At 37.7% G+C, this 15,303-nt stretch overlaps 1 protein-coding gene across 4 annotated transcripts in view; it reads right to left on the bottom strand.

Annotated features, from left to right (window-relative positions):
• Positions 1 to 15,303, bottom strand: part of TNC (tenascin C) — a 148,115-nt gene that overhangs the window by 30,913 nt on the left and 101,899 nt on the right. For all 4 annotated transcript variants that reach the window (XM_063936913.1, XM_063936914.1, XM_063936915.1 and 1 more), the window contains 5 exons: positions 8,153 to 8,275; positions 7,737 to 7,880; positions 5,823 to 5,942; positions 5,243 to 5,386; positions 4,214 to 4,344 (listed from right to left, as the gene is read on the bottom strand). In XM_063936913.1, coding sequence (XP_063792983.1) covers positions 4,214 to 4,344; positions 5,243 to 5,386; positions 5,823 to 5,942; positions 7,737 to 7,880; positions 8,153 to 8,275 — 662 coding nt within the window. The remainder of the gene's footprint in view (positions 1 to 4,213; positions 4,345 to 5,242; positions 5,387 to 5,822; positions 5,943 to 7,736; positions 7,881 to 8,152; positions 8,276 to 15,303) is intronic.

Here is a 15,303-nt window from a genome sequence, read left to right as displayed (position 1 = left end):
CACAGATATGGAGTGTTTTTCAGGCAGACAACGTATACTGGTGGTGGTCACTGTCAGCAAAACTCTGCACTGTACTCCTGCTATATAATACAGCTGCTCCCCAGTCCCCACAATTAAGCAGTGTGAGCACAGATATATGCAGCACACTGAGCGTTTTTTTCAGGCAGAGAATGGATAAAACTGGTGGTAAAACTCTGCACTGTACTCCTATATTAATATAAAGCAGCTCCCCAGTCCCCACAATGATATAAGCAAGCACAAATATTTGCATCAACTCAACAATGAATAAACGGAGAGGACGCCAGCCACGTCCTCTCCCTAACATTTCCAATGCACGAGTGAAAATGGCGGCGACGCGCGGCTGCTTATATAGAATTCGAATCTCGCGAGAATCCGACAGCGGGATGATGACGTTCGGGCGCGCTCGGGTTAACCGAGCCATACGGGAGAATCCGAGTATGCCTCGGACCCGTGTAAAATGGGTGAAGTTCGGGGGGGTTCAGTTTCCGAGAAACCGAACCCGCTCATCACTAGTTCTAAGGTTTAAAAAGACGAGTAACCGTGCAAAACAAAAACAGCCCTTCACTACTAGACAACTGCTTGCAGCAATAGAATATAGCAGTGTCTTTACAAAAGATTGTGGTTGTGGGCAGGGGAAACTACAGGAAATACATAGAAAACCATTATGTTTAGGACATAAACTTTAACGGTTACTTAATGCCTTCTGATAATCAAATAAAAGGGCAAAAAGTAGAGGATTTCACTCTGCCAGAGTTACAAATGTAATGCTCTCTGACTCAAAATACAAGTATAATTAATGCATAATTAAAATGTTCTGTAATTTTTGGATTTACGTTTTAGTGTTCCAAAATATGGATTTAAAATAGCTGAAACATTACAGTACTTCAATAATATATGTGGTATAGAAGATCTACAGTTATTAGATAGTCAATAGGTCGACACCATATGGTCAACAGGCATTATGTTGACAGGGTCAAACTGTCAATAATACAAAAGTTCGGCGGGGAAATTGTTGACACAAAAAAGTTTGACACAAGTTTTTTTTTTGTTGTTGTATCACCTGTGACCTTAATTAATGGTAACTTAGACTCTCATGGGCTCACTTCACTCGCCATGCTTTGGACAAGGTGCCCCGCTCTGCTACCGCTGTGTTCTGCACAGGTTACTATGCCCAAACGTAGTCCACGTAAATGGTAAATCAAGAAAAAGTTGAAAAGAACGTGAAAAGCCCAAAACAAACTGTTGACCTTTTGAACCTGTCGAACTTTTGACCTGTCTACCTTTTACCTGTCTACATAATGCCTGTCATCCATATGGTGTTAGTCGACCTAGACAATGTCTATCCATAGTCCGGATACATCAGTAATACAGTATATACATATTTTGCTTTTTAATAATGTTAATATTTGTATGTGTATAAGGCATCATATTCACTACTAGTGTGCTGCAATCTACTATATAAAAGCGAAAATTTGTCCTTCTGTCCTTCTATACAAATCCACAGTTTACAAGCAATGATCATAAAATTTTACATACGAGCATATTAAAACATGGCCGAGACAACTAAAACAATTACAAATCCCTAGCATCCGTAGGGGGGGAGACAACAGCACAGAGAATATCAGCAGACAGCATAACTCTGGATTTGCTGGAGCAATGTACTCAAAAATTTATACACATATGCCTTACAATCTGGGAACAAACACTGTGGGGGGAAGACACCCCTAGCACCCCTAGGGGTGAGGCAGCAGAACTGAGTATTTCAGCAGACAGCATAACTCTGGAATGCCTGCATCAATTTACAACAAACTTAAAACACATATGACTTAAACTCTGGAAACAAACACTGTGGGGTCAGACACCCCTAGCACCCCTAGGGGTGGGACAGCAGCACAGAGTATGTCAGCAGACAGCATAACTGTGAAAGGCCGGGAGCCATTTACACCAAACTTGGAACACATCTGACTTACAATCTGGGAACAAATTCTGTGTGGTTTAGACACCCATAGCACCCCTAGGGGATGGGAGAGCAGCACACAGTATTTCAGGAGACAGCATAACTCCCGCATGCCTGGACCAATTTACAACAAACTTAGAACACATATGACTTAAACTCTGGAAACAAACACTGTGGGGTCAGACACCCATTGCACCACTAGGGGTGAGGCAGCAGCACAGTTTTTCAGCAGACAGCATAACTCTGGAATGCCTAGAGCAAATTACACCAAACTTGCTACACATATTACTTGCCCTCTGAGAACAAACACTGTGGGGATAACACACCACTAGCACCCCTAGGGGTGGTCCAGCAGCACAGACTATATGAGGACCTGCATGATATGTCAGTGATGACAGGGCTGGGCAGCACAGAGTTTTTCAGCAGACAGCATAACTCTGGAATGCCTGGAGCAATTTACACCAAACTTGCTACACATATGACTTACACTCTGGGAACAAACACTGTGGGGGTAAAACACCACTAGCACCCCTAGGGGTGGTCCAGCAGCACAGACTATATGAGGACATGCATGATATGTCAGTGATGACAGGGCTGCATGTGACAGGGCCAGTGACATGATGTGAAGAGGGGAATGGAGGTAGCACGAACCCACACACTGAGAGTTATATAGTGGAAGTAGCAGTATCCCGCAGCAGCACACAGTATACCAGGAGATACATAATGTGCTACGCTATATAAGAAACTGTAAATAAATTGATAATTTCACAGGGGCACTGACATAATGTGAGGAGGGGAATGGAGGCAGCAGAAAGCCACAGACTGAGCGTTGTATAGTGGGAAGAGCAGGGTCCCTGGGGAAACAAAAAGAGGTCTGGCCACTACACAAAGTGCGTCAGGGGCAAGATATGCCTATATACTAGATCTCCAACCAACGTAAATTAACGAACAACTATCATTCTAATTTATTATCTTCATCCCGTAGCGAAGCACGGGCATTCAGCTATCTACAATGTTATTTATACTGTGTGTTTAATATTTAAATTTACTTTTGTAAACAGACATTCTTAAAATCCCAGGCAACGCCGGGTACTCCAGCTAGTCTTTAATAAAAAAAGGAACTTTAAATCACTGTAGCTTCTAAATAGAAATGTTTTTACATAAACTATATATTCACTAACATAAGTGGTAAAGCCACCATTACTATGACAAAAGCTTGAAACTGTGTGAAATACAGTTATAAACATATCAATATAATGAAGATGTTCATATTGAGTCCAAACTGTACAGGGAAAACTGGGCCATTTGTATATAAAAAAATAAATTATTATTATTAATAATAATAATAATAAAAATCTAGCTACAGCCGCCAGCCCCAGTGACTTAGCCTTAGCCACCCCCCTCACTATCTTAGCACTAAATCAATCAATCAATCAATCAATCAATCTATCTATCTATCTATCTGTCTGTCTGCGCAACACCATATTAAATTTGAAACTTCACAGATTTTACTTTCAATATTAGACATTCAAAGATAAAAAGTTGGAATGACTACATAATGTATATCATATGTTAAAATGTTTTAAAAATCCATAGAACAGAGGAATGTCAAAGTTTTGGGACTCAATCTTAAGTAAATAAAAATAAAAGATTCTCATCTCAAAGGAAAAATGTATTCATCTTCTCAGTTGGCATCGTTAGTATTAATTTCTGCAATTTGAATATTCTTTCTAAATAAAAAATTTCCAACTAAAGGGCCCCCATACACTACCGCGACATGTCAGATGGACATGTCACGGGCGATCACCCCCAGCAGCCTCCCGGGGGGCAGGATCGCCCACGATACATCGTATGCTGTCCTTTTGCATACGATGTATCTTGGGCGATCCTGGGCGATCCCAGCCATGCCTGCCGGGTTGGACATGATTGAATGTGCAGCACATTCAATCTGGAGGATCCGATCCGATGCTCACCGCAACGCGCATTGTATCGGATTGGAAACGCCTCCAAAATGCCCAATTTCATCCGATATATCAGGCCGAATGCCCAAAATTGGATTAAATTGGGCATTATCACTCTAGTGTATGGGGCCCTTTACTTTGTCCTCCACCTGAAACACTCTGATCTGATGTACAAAGTACAATCACTGATTTAACTAAATTTATGTTGAAAAGAATACATTTTAATACATTTTTAATAGAAGTGACGCCATACTTTAAAGAAAGATGTAGTTACCTTGACAGTTCCATCAACCGCCTCATAGATTAGCAAGAACCCTGTGATGAGGGACCTTGGTGGTCTCCAGGTTATAAGAGCAGATTCTGATTGGATTTCACTGGCAGACAAATCTTTAGGACCATCCAAGGCTGTGCATATGAAATAGAAATATTTTGTTCCATTTTTGAAACAGAACTAAAAAACATTGCTTGTTACATATGGTATAATATTTTAAAAGGCACTCACATCCCTGGCCACATAGTAATATTTAACGTTATTGGCCATGGAGGAACTGTGAATTATTTGCAAACATTGCTTGTTACTGAAATACGTTCTAGGCACCTCTTTGAAAACAGTTTAAAAGGCATACAGCATAATTTAAGATATCAAAATACTTATCAGCATTTAACATTTAAGCAGATGTAATAGGTTAATTATAATCTTTAGGGTTTTCTTCAAAATGTATTCATCATCTACGGTATTTTGAGTACCTTTTTCCCATGGCATCTGTTAATGATCAGGCGTATATGTGCATCAACCATCAACAGGCTAAACATTTGACCACAATTGAGAACAATTGCAGGTTTGCTTACTTCCATCTGTCAAGCTGTGATAATACTATTCTTTACCTAACCGTCTTTAGACCTTTGTTGTTGACACCTGGTTTTGCAAATCTCGATTTTCTGTCAATACAGCCCTTCAGTTTAGTCATGATGTCAAGTACTATATGACAACTATAAGCCAGCTTCTGCTTTTAGAGAACAAATAATCCTTTTCAACTAAAATAAACCATACATAGATGGCAAATAAAGACTATTTACAGCAGCTAGTCTGGCCATTTATTTATTTTAGGTTGGAATAGACCTATGTTTATCCCAGTCATGTTTAAACTACTGTTGTTCTCTCAACACCTAATTTAGGGTAAAAGTGTTATGCCATCAACATCGCTCAAGATATTTCTATTTAAATAAAACATTCACAAATGTAAAAAAAAACAAAAAAAACAATACTTTGCTAATAATATAAACTATTACAGCCTTATTGTACCTGTGGTGAATTTTGTGGATATTTCACGGCTGCGAAGTTGTCCTCTAACAGCATAAATTTTCAAAGTGTATTCAGTAGCCGGCTGAAGTCCAATGATATCATTTTCTGCTGTGTTACCTGAGACTGTTACATCTACAGCAGGAGCTGCAATAAAGAAACATGATAACCAAATTTAAATGAAAACCTCAGCACCTTGCAGATTCTTCTACAGGGCCTACTTCAGAGATGTACACAAGCCCGGTGGGTGTTCTGTTTTCTGGGAGTGATGAAAACTATGGCTGCCTCCTTGGACGTAGCTTCACTGGCTTCAGTAGCATGAATTTGCAGGTCGTCCTGAGTACAGGTGGGTTACTCAGATGACTAATGTTCACGCAGATGATCCTATGCTGCATCCTTGGGTGCAGCAGTGGAGCAGAGACATTGGCAGGAGGCATCTATTTATACAAGGAGCCTCCTGCTGCGTAAGCATGCTACTACACAGTACAAAGACGCAGTGGCTGTGTGATCTCCATTCAGTACATCTATCTCTGAACCAGGCCCACAATGCAAAAGAAAAGAGGGGAAAGATAGGGATGCTTACCATTCTGTGCAGAATAGGATATAACGTAACTGTCCACAGACGCCAAGGATGGTTTCCACAGTGCTAGAGCCTCGGAATCGGTGACATTAATGGCTCTGAGTCCCGATGGGCTGTCTAGTGCTAGAACATAATTCAGACATCAAGAGAGACAACATGAAATAGTGATGTCTACTACATGCTCAGCATTGTATTCATCTAATTGCTTTTGCTTGAACCAATTGAGTAGACAAATTTCTAATTTGGCCACACATGTGGATATCAAACAGAACTGCTCATTTGTCTCTTGGGCCAATTAGCTGGAGCACCATGTAAGTTAGTTTGTAAGACAGTCATACAAGAGCTGGCGGCAGGTTTCTGCTGTGCAGATCTTCAGACATGAATTAAAAAATTAACAATCTGAATTTGAGCCAGGAAATCATACACTTTTTGGGCCCACATACTGTACATGGGAACTTTGGAGAAATTTGCCAGCTACTTTAGTTCACACAAGTATTTCACTATCACTGAAATTCAAGAAAGTATAACATATTATACATTAGTGTTATCATTAATGTTAAATTCTATTGTATGTTTTAGTAGAGTATGCTGTGGTTTTGTATGTTTAAGAAGTCAATGGGAAACAAAAAAATTAATCTAATCACATTAATCTTAATTGTCCTTTTGTTATTTGAAATACTGGGTGATATAGCAGTAGGGGTGCAACTATGGGAGGGGCACATGTCCTGGGTGACTGAGAGATCTGGGCCAGTGGGGGATCTGGAGTTGCAGCCACATTCTTAGGAAGTGGGTTGAGTATCAAGGAATGCAGTTGGCATATATGTATCCCCTCCCAGGGGCAGCATGCTGCCACAATTATCTGCATGGCCCCTGTCTCCCTTTTGATGGCATCTCCTCCACCACACAACAGCAGCCTTGGTGGTGCTGTACCTGTCCTGCACTGCCTGAATATTTGATGCTTCCTAAATGCAGTTGGCTGCAACAGAAGGGACAGATAAGATCTCCAAGAAATAAGTTAGGGTATGAGGGGGTTGGGTATAAATTATGGTAGTATTAGTAAGAATAAGGTGGAACAGGTTTAATGCTTTAATGGAGTTGATTAAGCTGAAGGTTTTTTTTTTAGACCGGGAGATAATCAGGGTGTTAACATACATAAATGGATTTATTTGTTGATGGTGCTAATTAATTATGAAGGTAATTATTGTATAGAAAATACTAACTGTATTATATGGCAATCACACTCCTTTGTCTGTTATGGCAGTCATTGATGTTCTCTGTTTTAAATGACATTCATTGCTACTCTCTGTTTTACATGGTGGTCACTGATGTTCTCTGCATTATATGGAGATCACTGATAGGGGTAACTTTTTCTAAAGTGTGAGTTTTTTAAAGTGGAGATGTTGCCCATAGCAACCAACCAGATTCAACATTTCATTCATCTAGCACCTTCTAGAAGATAATATCTAGAATCTGATTGATTGCTGTGGGTAACATTTCCACTTCTAAAATACTCACACTTTAGTAAATATATCCTATATGCTCTGTATTATATGGTTGTTACTGATGCTCTGTGTATTGTATGGCAGCCACACTGTTGTTCTCTGACTTTTATTGCTGGCATTGCAATGCTTACTCTGTGCTCTGTGTATTGTTTGGTGGTCAGTGGTGGTCATTGTTAGGATGTTCTCTAGTATCCCATGGTAAACTATCTGTGTGCCATCTGTTCCATGCTAGAATGATTGGTACCAATTTTTATTTAACTTTTAGGATTTGATCCAACTTTGATCCAACTTTGAGAACAGCTACTGTATTAACGTTTTGCACTTTAAACATTACTTCTGCAATATGAGTATCCTATATAAGTAACTGTGTATAAATAGTGAAAGTTTCCAGAAATAGGAGCATGGTTCTACATACCTGTGGTCAGAGTACCAGAAGCTGGTTTACTTTCTTCACTTCCTTTCACAGATGTTATGCTCACAATATACTCTACGCCTGGCAGCAAGTTGACTAGGGTAGTTTGAGTTCTAGATCCATCCACTTCCACAGTGTTGCTGGCACCTAAGTAACAGACCAATATTATAATTGTCAGCCCTGAGCTTAATTTTTCATGATTAATGATGTTATATTCAATTTTAACAGCATATTGCCAGATAAGTGAATAGATAGCGTCGATTTGGCCGGTGAGGAAAGCAAGTCTTCCAACAGCTTTGATATTTCCCATCATTTTGGTATCCTCTGCATGTCAGATTTAGATTTTATTTTTTACATACTGTATTTTAACTATTACAGACTTTGTATGTTGCATTTTTAGTAATAAAACATGATTTTACCTCCAGTTGCAGGAACATATGTAATCAGGAATTTGTTAACGCGGATCCTTGGTGCTAGCCAGATGACTTTTGCAGAAGTCTCAGTGATATCAGAGAAAGATAGTCCTTCTGGAGACCCCAATGCTGCAGACACATAACACAAGCTACTTAGAAATGCTAGTTGAGTTTCTGTAAGGATCTTCGGATTGTTTTAAAATATTATGAATTCTACCCACTGCCAATGACTAGCAATTAAATGACAAGTTCAGCTATAATTAATATTTTACTAAACTGACATAATAGTGTTTACTTCCAAAGAATTAAATGGTTTGTTTGGACCTACCCATATATTTTTCATTTGTGATATGTCATTATTTTGCAACCAGGATACATTTATTATATGAGAATTTTAAATGTGATATTTATTCCAGCAGCAAAGTTGACTGTTGTAAAGTAAATAGACCTGCTACTGTATTAATGGAAGCCTATAAATATATTTATAAAGTCTTTGTTCTCAAGCATTTTGTTCAGTTTACCTCCTTAGGGCAGTGCAGAATTTTATATTAAGTGCTTGCTGTATTCTTTTTTTTTTTTTAGTTGTAAATAGATAAACTAATTGTAAGAGCAAACTCGTAACTTGTTTACTTAAAAGTTAAAACTTGTGACTTTTATTAGATACAGTAAAAGCAATTGAAGCTGTCTGGATGTTTTCTGTGATTTAAAATAGTGCTATTGTATTTACATTTAAAAATGGGCACACCGTTTAAAATTCACAGTCTTGTGACTGAAATACTTCTTGATTCCTCAGACCAGACTTTCCCAAACTGCCATTACAGTCCAGGTTTTAAGGATATCCATACTAGAGCACAGGTGACTTAATTAGTACCATGGTCAATTAATTTAACCATCTGGATTCAGGCATGGATATCCTTAAATCCTGCTCTGTAATGGAAGGGGTTTGAGAAATTGTACTATACTGATTTCTGCAACAAGAAACTCAAAACATTTGTTCAAGAATAAGTTATACTGTACTAATATTAACAGAGACAAAAGTCTATCATGTTTAACTGATTTCTATGCAAACTGGCAGTAATGAGGAAGGCAAAATGAATCCCAACAAGGCAGCTAAACTTTTCTTCCTGACCCCTTAAATGACAGATTAGTTCCCTGTATAAATCACTCCGCCAGTGCATTGTAACAGTCGCAGATAAACTATGTATTTTGTTAGAAGGCACCCTACCAAATATTTAAATTCATATCATGAAGTGGCCATTAACACTTTCCTAAGGGGGAGATTTATCAAACTAAAGAGGACAAAGGGAGGTGTTACATATAGTAATCAATCAGATTGTAGCTATCATTTTATAGAATGTACTAGATAAATGATGTACTAGATTTGATTGGTTGCTATTGGCAACAATTTCACTTGTCCTTGATAAATCACCCCTAAGTAAAAAAGTTCCCTAGTCTTACTTCCCATACTGTGAAAAAAGCCCAGCTCGAGCTAATGCAAAATATATTTATTTTGGTTGAAGCTGATGCTCTGTATCATTTCCATTCTGTCTATAATGTGCATCCATAGCGCGGCATTCTCTAAACAAAATATTCCTATTTGTCATTAAGTAAAATAAATATATATAGATTATAGAAATAATTCCCATTTTATTAAATCTCTCAACTCCCATGCAACCCCTTCAATGTACAAAGAACACCCAAGTTCTCTAGACAATAAAATCCCTGTCACTCTTTAATCTGTTTAGTAGTTAGCATGCAAAACCCCAAATACTCAAATTTAGAAGGAGCTTAAACTAGAAGAATATTTGTTTCATATTTGTTCGCAACCATTTGTTCTCAATTCCACAAGATATTTCTCAGTTTTCCTTAATCTGCTTTTTGACAAATCCTTCGCAAGAGAGAAAATGCAGATTTTTTTTCAATCAGAATAAATAGCCCACACAAGAAAGGTCCATTAGTAATGGCTAACAAACCCAAACAACCCACATTAAAAGGTTTGATGGAGGACTGCCAGTATAACAGAAGAGAAAGGGGTAAAATTGATTTGGAAAGAAGTAGTCAACAGTGAAACACACAAAAGATATTTGCTAGCTCCAAATCCTTTAGGTTAGTGCCAGGAGCAGAAGCTAAAAAAAATAAAAATTGAGCAAAAATAGACATATATTTAATTAAATCCTTTAAACAATAAAGCTAGCCTATTACCGGCGAACAGAGAGAGGTGTAAATTGTTAATGCTCTACAGTTAATAAATTTAGAAGAAATATCTAGTTATTTGTTTTCTGCTGAGGCATCAAAGCCAAAAAGGACGCCAGAAAAGGGTGAACTTAATTTTATAAACTGCAAAATGCCAAGTCTCTCTCTATAAGTGGGTGCACTCGCATGTCTGCCAATTTCCAAGAGTAGCTGAAGAAGTAAATCAATTGGATGACGTGCAGCCCTTGAAATCTCTTTGCCCTTTTAAATGTCTGAATACATCAATGTCTTTCTATACACCTGATGGGTATATTCAGAACTAAAACTAGGACAATAAAACATGCAAGTGGATTTTGGAAAACAAACACAAACTAAGATGTTAAAAGAAAAATTGAACCATTGTAAAGCTCCTTCTAACAAATTTGAGTCAGACCTAGCCATTTATGTCAGTTCAGATATTTTACAATTATCTACAAGCAAAGAAAATGATTTAACAAAAACAAAAATATTTTGTTTCAGTTGGACTCTTTTTTTCTTTGGGGAGTTGTCAACTAGTTGAAGCATATTCAGAAATCCCAGAAATCTCATGGCAGCCGCTATATGCAATTCAGTGAGCCTCTGAGAAACAAAGTGTCTCATTGTAGACCATTGACAAAGTGCAAAGTGGCTTCTCCACAGCACAATAGATAGTTTTGGACCAACCGTGCCCCTTAAATTGATCAAGTGCCACTATATATGCAGTAGTAAATCAGAGCAAATGGATGGAAGGGGTGGGTACACCTAGTGATTTGTGGTGCAGTGTAGACATGAGATTTCACCTTGCAAAACAAAATTATTGAAAGGATCTAAAAGGGAGAAGAGGAGGAGATGGGACATTTTTAGGGGCAATCATTGCTGTGCAGGGGGGTGGGAACATGGCCAATTGCACTATGCAAATTAACTATTTGCACCAACTCAGAGTTACTAGAGACAGTGTCTCATTCTATATTTTAAATAGAACCTGTTTTGTACATTCATGATGTACTACAGGCTCACTCTTGAGTAATGTCATATAATATAACATGTTAAACACAAAATTGTGAATTACAGGTTACGATTTGTACTCTATCAGATAAAGATTTTATGCAGAAAGTACAGATTTTTATATAATATGGTGACCAAGGGAGCTTGATTATTTTGTTATTTGAAAATTGCACTGCCCATGGGGGTCAGAAATACTGATTTAGAAAGTAGTCATCCAAGCATCAAATCAGTAGTTCTGCGCTAAACGGGATGTAGTTATGTGACCGGCGGTCACAATACCGATGCTGGAATCCCGCCCACTGACAATGACAACAGTTGGCACGCTGACTATCAGGGATCATTCCCACTCGTGGGTGTCCAGTGTGACGAGCGTGTCGAGCCCACAAGTGCCTTCGCTGCGCTCGCCCACCCCCCTCCTCTCCCCCTACTGGGCACCTAAAAGCCGGGATCCCAGGGACGGTATTGTGACTGGTGGTATGCTTCTTAACGTCTTGTTATTGCATTTGCAATGTATTCCCAATGAGCGTATAACTTTACAATTGCACTGATATGCATCATATGCATTAAAATGGAACAAGGAAATAAATAATAAAATGCAGCACAACTGAAGTTTAAAGAATGTACAAGTACAAAAGAGATACTGTCTTAATTGCTAAATGGCTACTGCTTCATATATGACTACATGCACTTAACTAGATAGAAAGACAACTTAAATGTAGAATTGTTAATGCATTTGTGTAACTAGCCTCGTACACAGAATTAAATAATGCTTTTGTTGTCACCATTCTTGTCATTACAGTGCATTCTTGTATAGACAAAACAGGTTATGCAGTGATGATTTTCATTATGGAAAGTGAGATGGAAAGCAAAAAAAAAAAAGAAAACATTTCATTATATGTGTCTGTGATCCAGCTGCGGGAGAGTGGTAGTTATGCAGCCACCTGTAGAGGAAATGATATGTTACAAGTGTTGAAGATACAAGAGCAATGCAATGGGCAGCTTGTGAAGATTTGCGTAACTGTGCTTAGAAAGAACAACATGAGCATTCAGTGATGTATATACAGATACATGTATATACATACATATTTGTAGCAAACCTACAAATTAAAAATAGAAACATGCAGTGTTAAGTCAGGCACACATAGCAAGGCATTTTGTGTAAATGACGATCATTTATTATGCTTTCTTCAAGAAATCCTGTAGGAAAAAACAAGCTTGCAATGCTGCAAATACAAAGCGAGGGAAGAAGTTCTATACAGACATGACATGCATGATATGAATCCGGTAAGAATTCTTGCCACTTGAAAATGTCAATTATTTCATTCTCATGTTCTTGTTATTGACTTATGTTGTCACAATTTGTGTTACCTGTCAAGATGTCATAGTACTTTGTTAGAATACATTCTTTTTCCTAACAAAGTGAGATAAAAAATGCCATAGAGTGCCACTCAATACAAAACGTTACCAGGTCAACGTTTCAGTGCGGAAAAACAGAGTTTCATCATGTGACAATGAAAGTGCACACTGAAACGTGGGCATTATAAAATTTTGTATTGATCTGTATGTTTAGAAAATTGCTGGTATTTCTCCTGCAGAGTATCTGGCAGGTACTGTATAGGTATATATATATATATATATATATATATATATATATACAAATATTCTCTTCTTAAAGGCAATAACCCTTTGAAATGGATTGTCATAAATGGGTTTGCCCATTTTTATATTTGTTATAAATTTGTACTAGTAACAAGTGTACAATAAATGTTTATTTGTACTACCAGTATTTGGTGGCTGGATTGAATTTTAATTGATACATTTTAAATTGTCTATTGTGCGCCCTCAGAATTTGTTTGTAATATATATATATATATATATAGCTACTGTATATATATATACAAACAGTATATAAAGTATATATATATAAATATATATATAAATATATATATATATATATTCAATGTTATGTCCACACTCTCATCTGTATCGCTGTCATCAATGGGGTGCTCCACAAGAAAGCCTCTCAAGGTTTTCACATACAATAGAATAGTGTAAGACTGTTCAGTCTTAAAAGAGGGCACTCACCAATCCACAACTTTTAAAGATTAATTTATTGTATCCAAAACATCAATTCCATGTCGATGTTTCGGCTCAACCGGCCTTTTTCAAGTCAACCATCAGAAGCAACCATCCAGCATGTCAAATGTGAACAAACTGACACAGCCTGACGGGCCCCTCTATATAGCTCAGCACATTAATCAAATTATCATAATTAATTAGTAATTGGCCGGAAATGACAACACAAACTGGGAAACTGCACCACATCTCATCATTCTATCACTACATCAAAATAGCACATTTAATTCACTCAACAGTTTTACCATCGTTATTAAGTCAATACAAGGTACTTACAAACATACCTGGATATCAATCTAGTAATCTACTATAGAGGCGGCTTGTACAGGAGCGCTTTGTGTGCGCTCCACCGACCCTCTCACGTGCGTACCACTGATAGGTGGAAATGCGTCACATTACATCATCCAGGAGGAAGCAGAGCTATATAGAGGGGCCCGTCAGGCTGTGTCAGTATGTTCACATTTGACATGCTGGATGGTTGCTTCTGATGGTCGTCTTGAAAAAGGCCGGTTGTGCTGAAACGTCGACATGGAATTGATGTCTTGGATGCAATAAATTAATCTTTAAAAGTTATGGATTGGTGAGTGCCCTCTGTTAAGACTGAACAGTCTTATACTATTCTATTATATATATATATATATATATATATATATTTATTTATAAATATTATACATATGTGTATTGATGGTGATTGACAGACATATGCACTGCACTGTATATATCATTGATCCTTAATTTTCCTGAGAAGGCACTGAAAACCCATGAGAAGAATGAGCTGTGCATACATGTATGGCAGTATTTAAGGTAGCACTGATTTTATTCTGTACATTACGTATAGACAAATGAGCCTCATATCTACTTAGGCTACATATACACACATTTCCTAATTGAATAGACATACCGTATACTGCAGGTTATTCTGCATAAATATACCTACTGCAAATTTGTATGTATTTTCACATTTGTATGTAATGTTGGTTATAGTAACTAATATTATCTGCAGCTACTATGATGCCCAACAGCATAGTGCCGACTGGACCAGTGGAAAAAAAAGTTTGTTGTCTTCAAGGATAATTAATCTTAATTAATCTAGTTATTATTGTTTTGTTAGTTTGGCAGATAGATGTATATTGCTCAGCACTTAAAGTAGGATGGCCCTTCTACCCCCATTAGTACAGAAACAAAAGCAATGCAATATTGGACAGCAGCACACAGGGGGCTGTCACTGATGGGTCAGCTGAGGACATGTGAATAAGCTCTTATTAAATTATTCCTTTAATCTTTCTATCAATTATGAAGATATTTTAAGAACTTGAACCTAACCAGTACAAATTGAAGAGATACTCACTAAAATATACATGTGTAATATTTCTCTTCATTTATAGGATTCCCCTAGAGCTTTTCACTTGGGCCTACTGTATAATTTTGTTAAAACCACACATATTTCCTATTTTCCAGCACAAAACACAAAGCTATGAGTAGATTTTTGGCCACAAGGTCTTTGCTCCCCAGAGATGTCAGTAGTTTATTGGAATTGCTTTTGGCATTCCTGCACTGTCTGCACTTTTCACTTGGTGTGGAATTTATGGACTAAGAACAATTCAATTATCTTCAGATTCCTGTTTTATAAGACTGTTAACTGCTAAATTAGACAGGGTTTAATTCTTCCTAGACCCTCTGGACAAAGAGCTGCTTAGTTAGGGAGACCCACCACCTAGACTTCTGCCATGAGTAAGTGATAAGCTGTCTCAGTAAATCTTTCTATGTTATAGCACTGTCCAGCTTTGCTACCGTGTTACAATCTT

The sequence above is a fragment of the Pseudophryne corroboree genome, chromosome 8, assembly GCF_028390025.1.
Source record: "Pseudophryne corroboree isolate aPseCor3 chromosome 8, aPseCor3.hap2, whole genome shotgun sequence".
Classification (NCBI taxonomy): domain Eukaryota; kingdom Metazoa; phylum Chordata; class Amphibia; order Anura; family Myobatrachidae; genus Pseudophryne; species Pseudophryne corroboree.
This window is presented reverse-complemented; position numbering and strand designations above follow the sequence as displayed.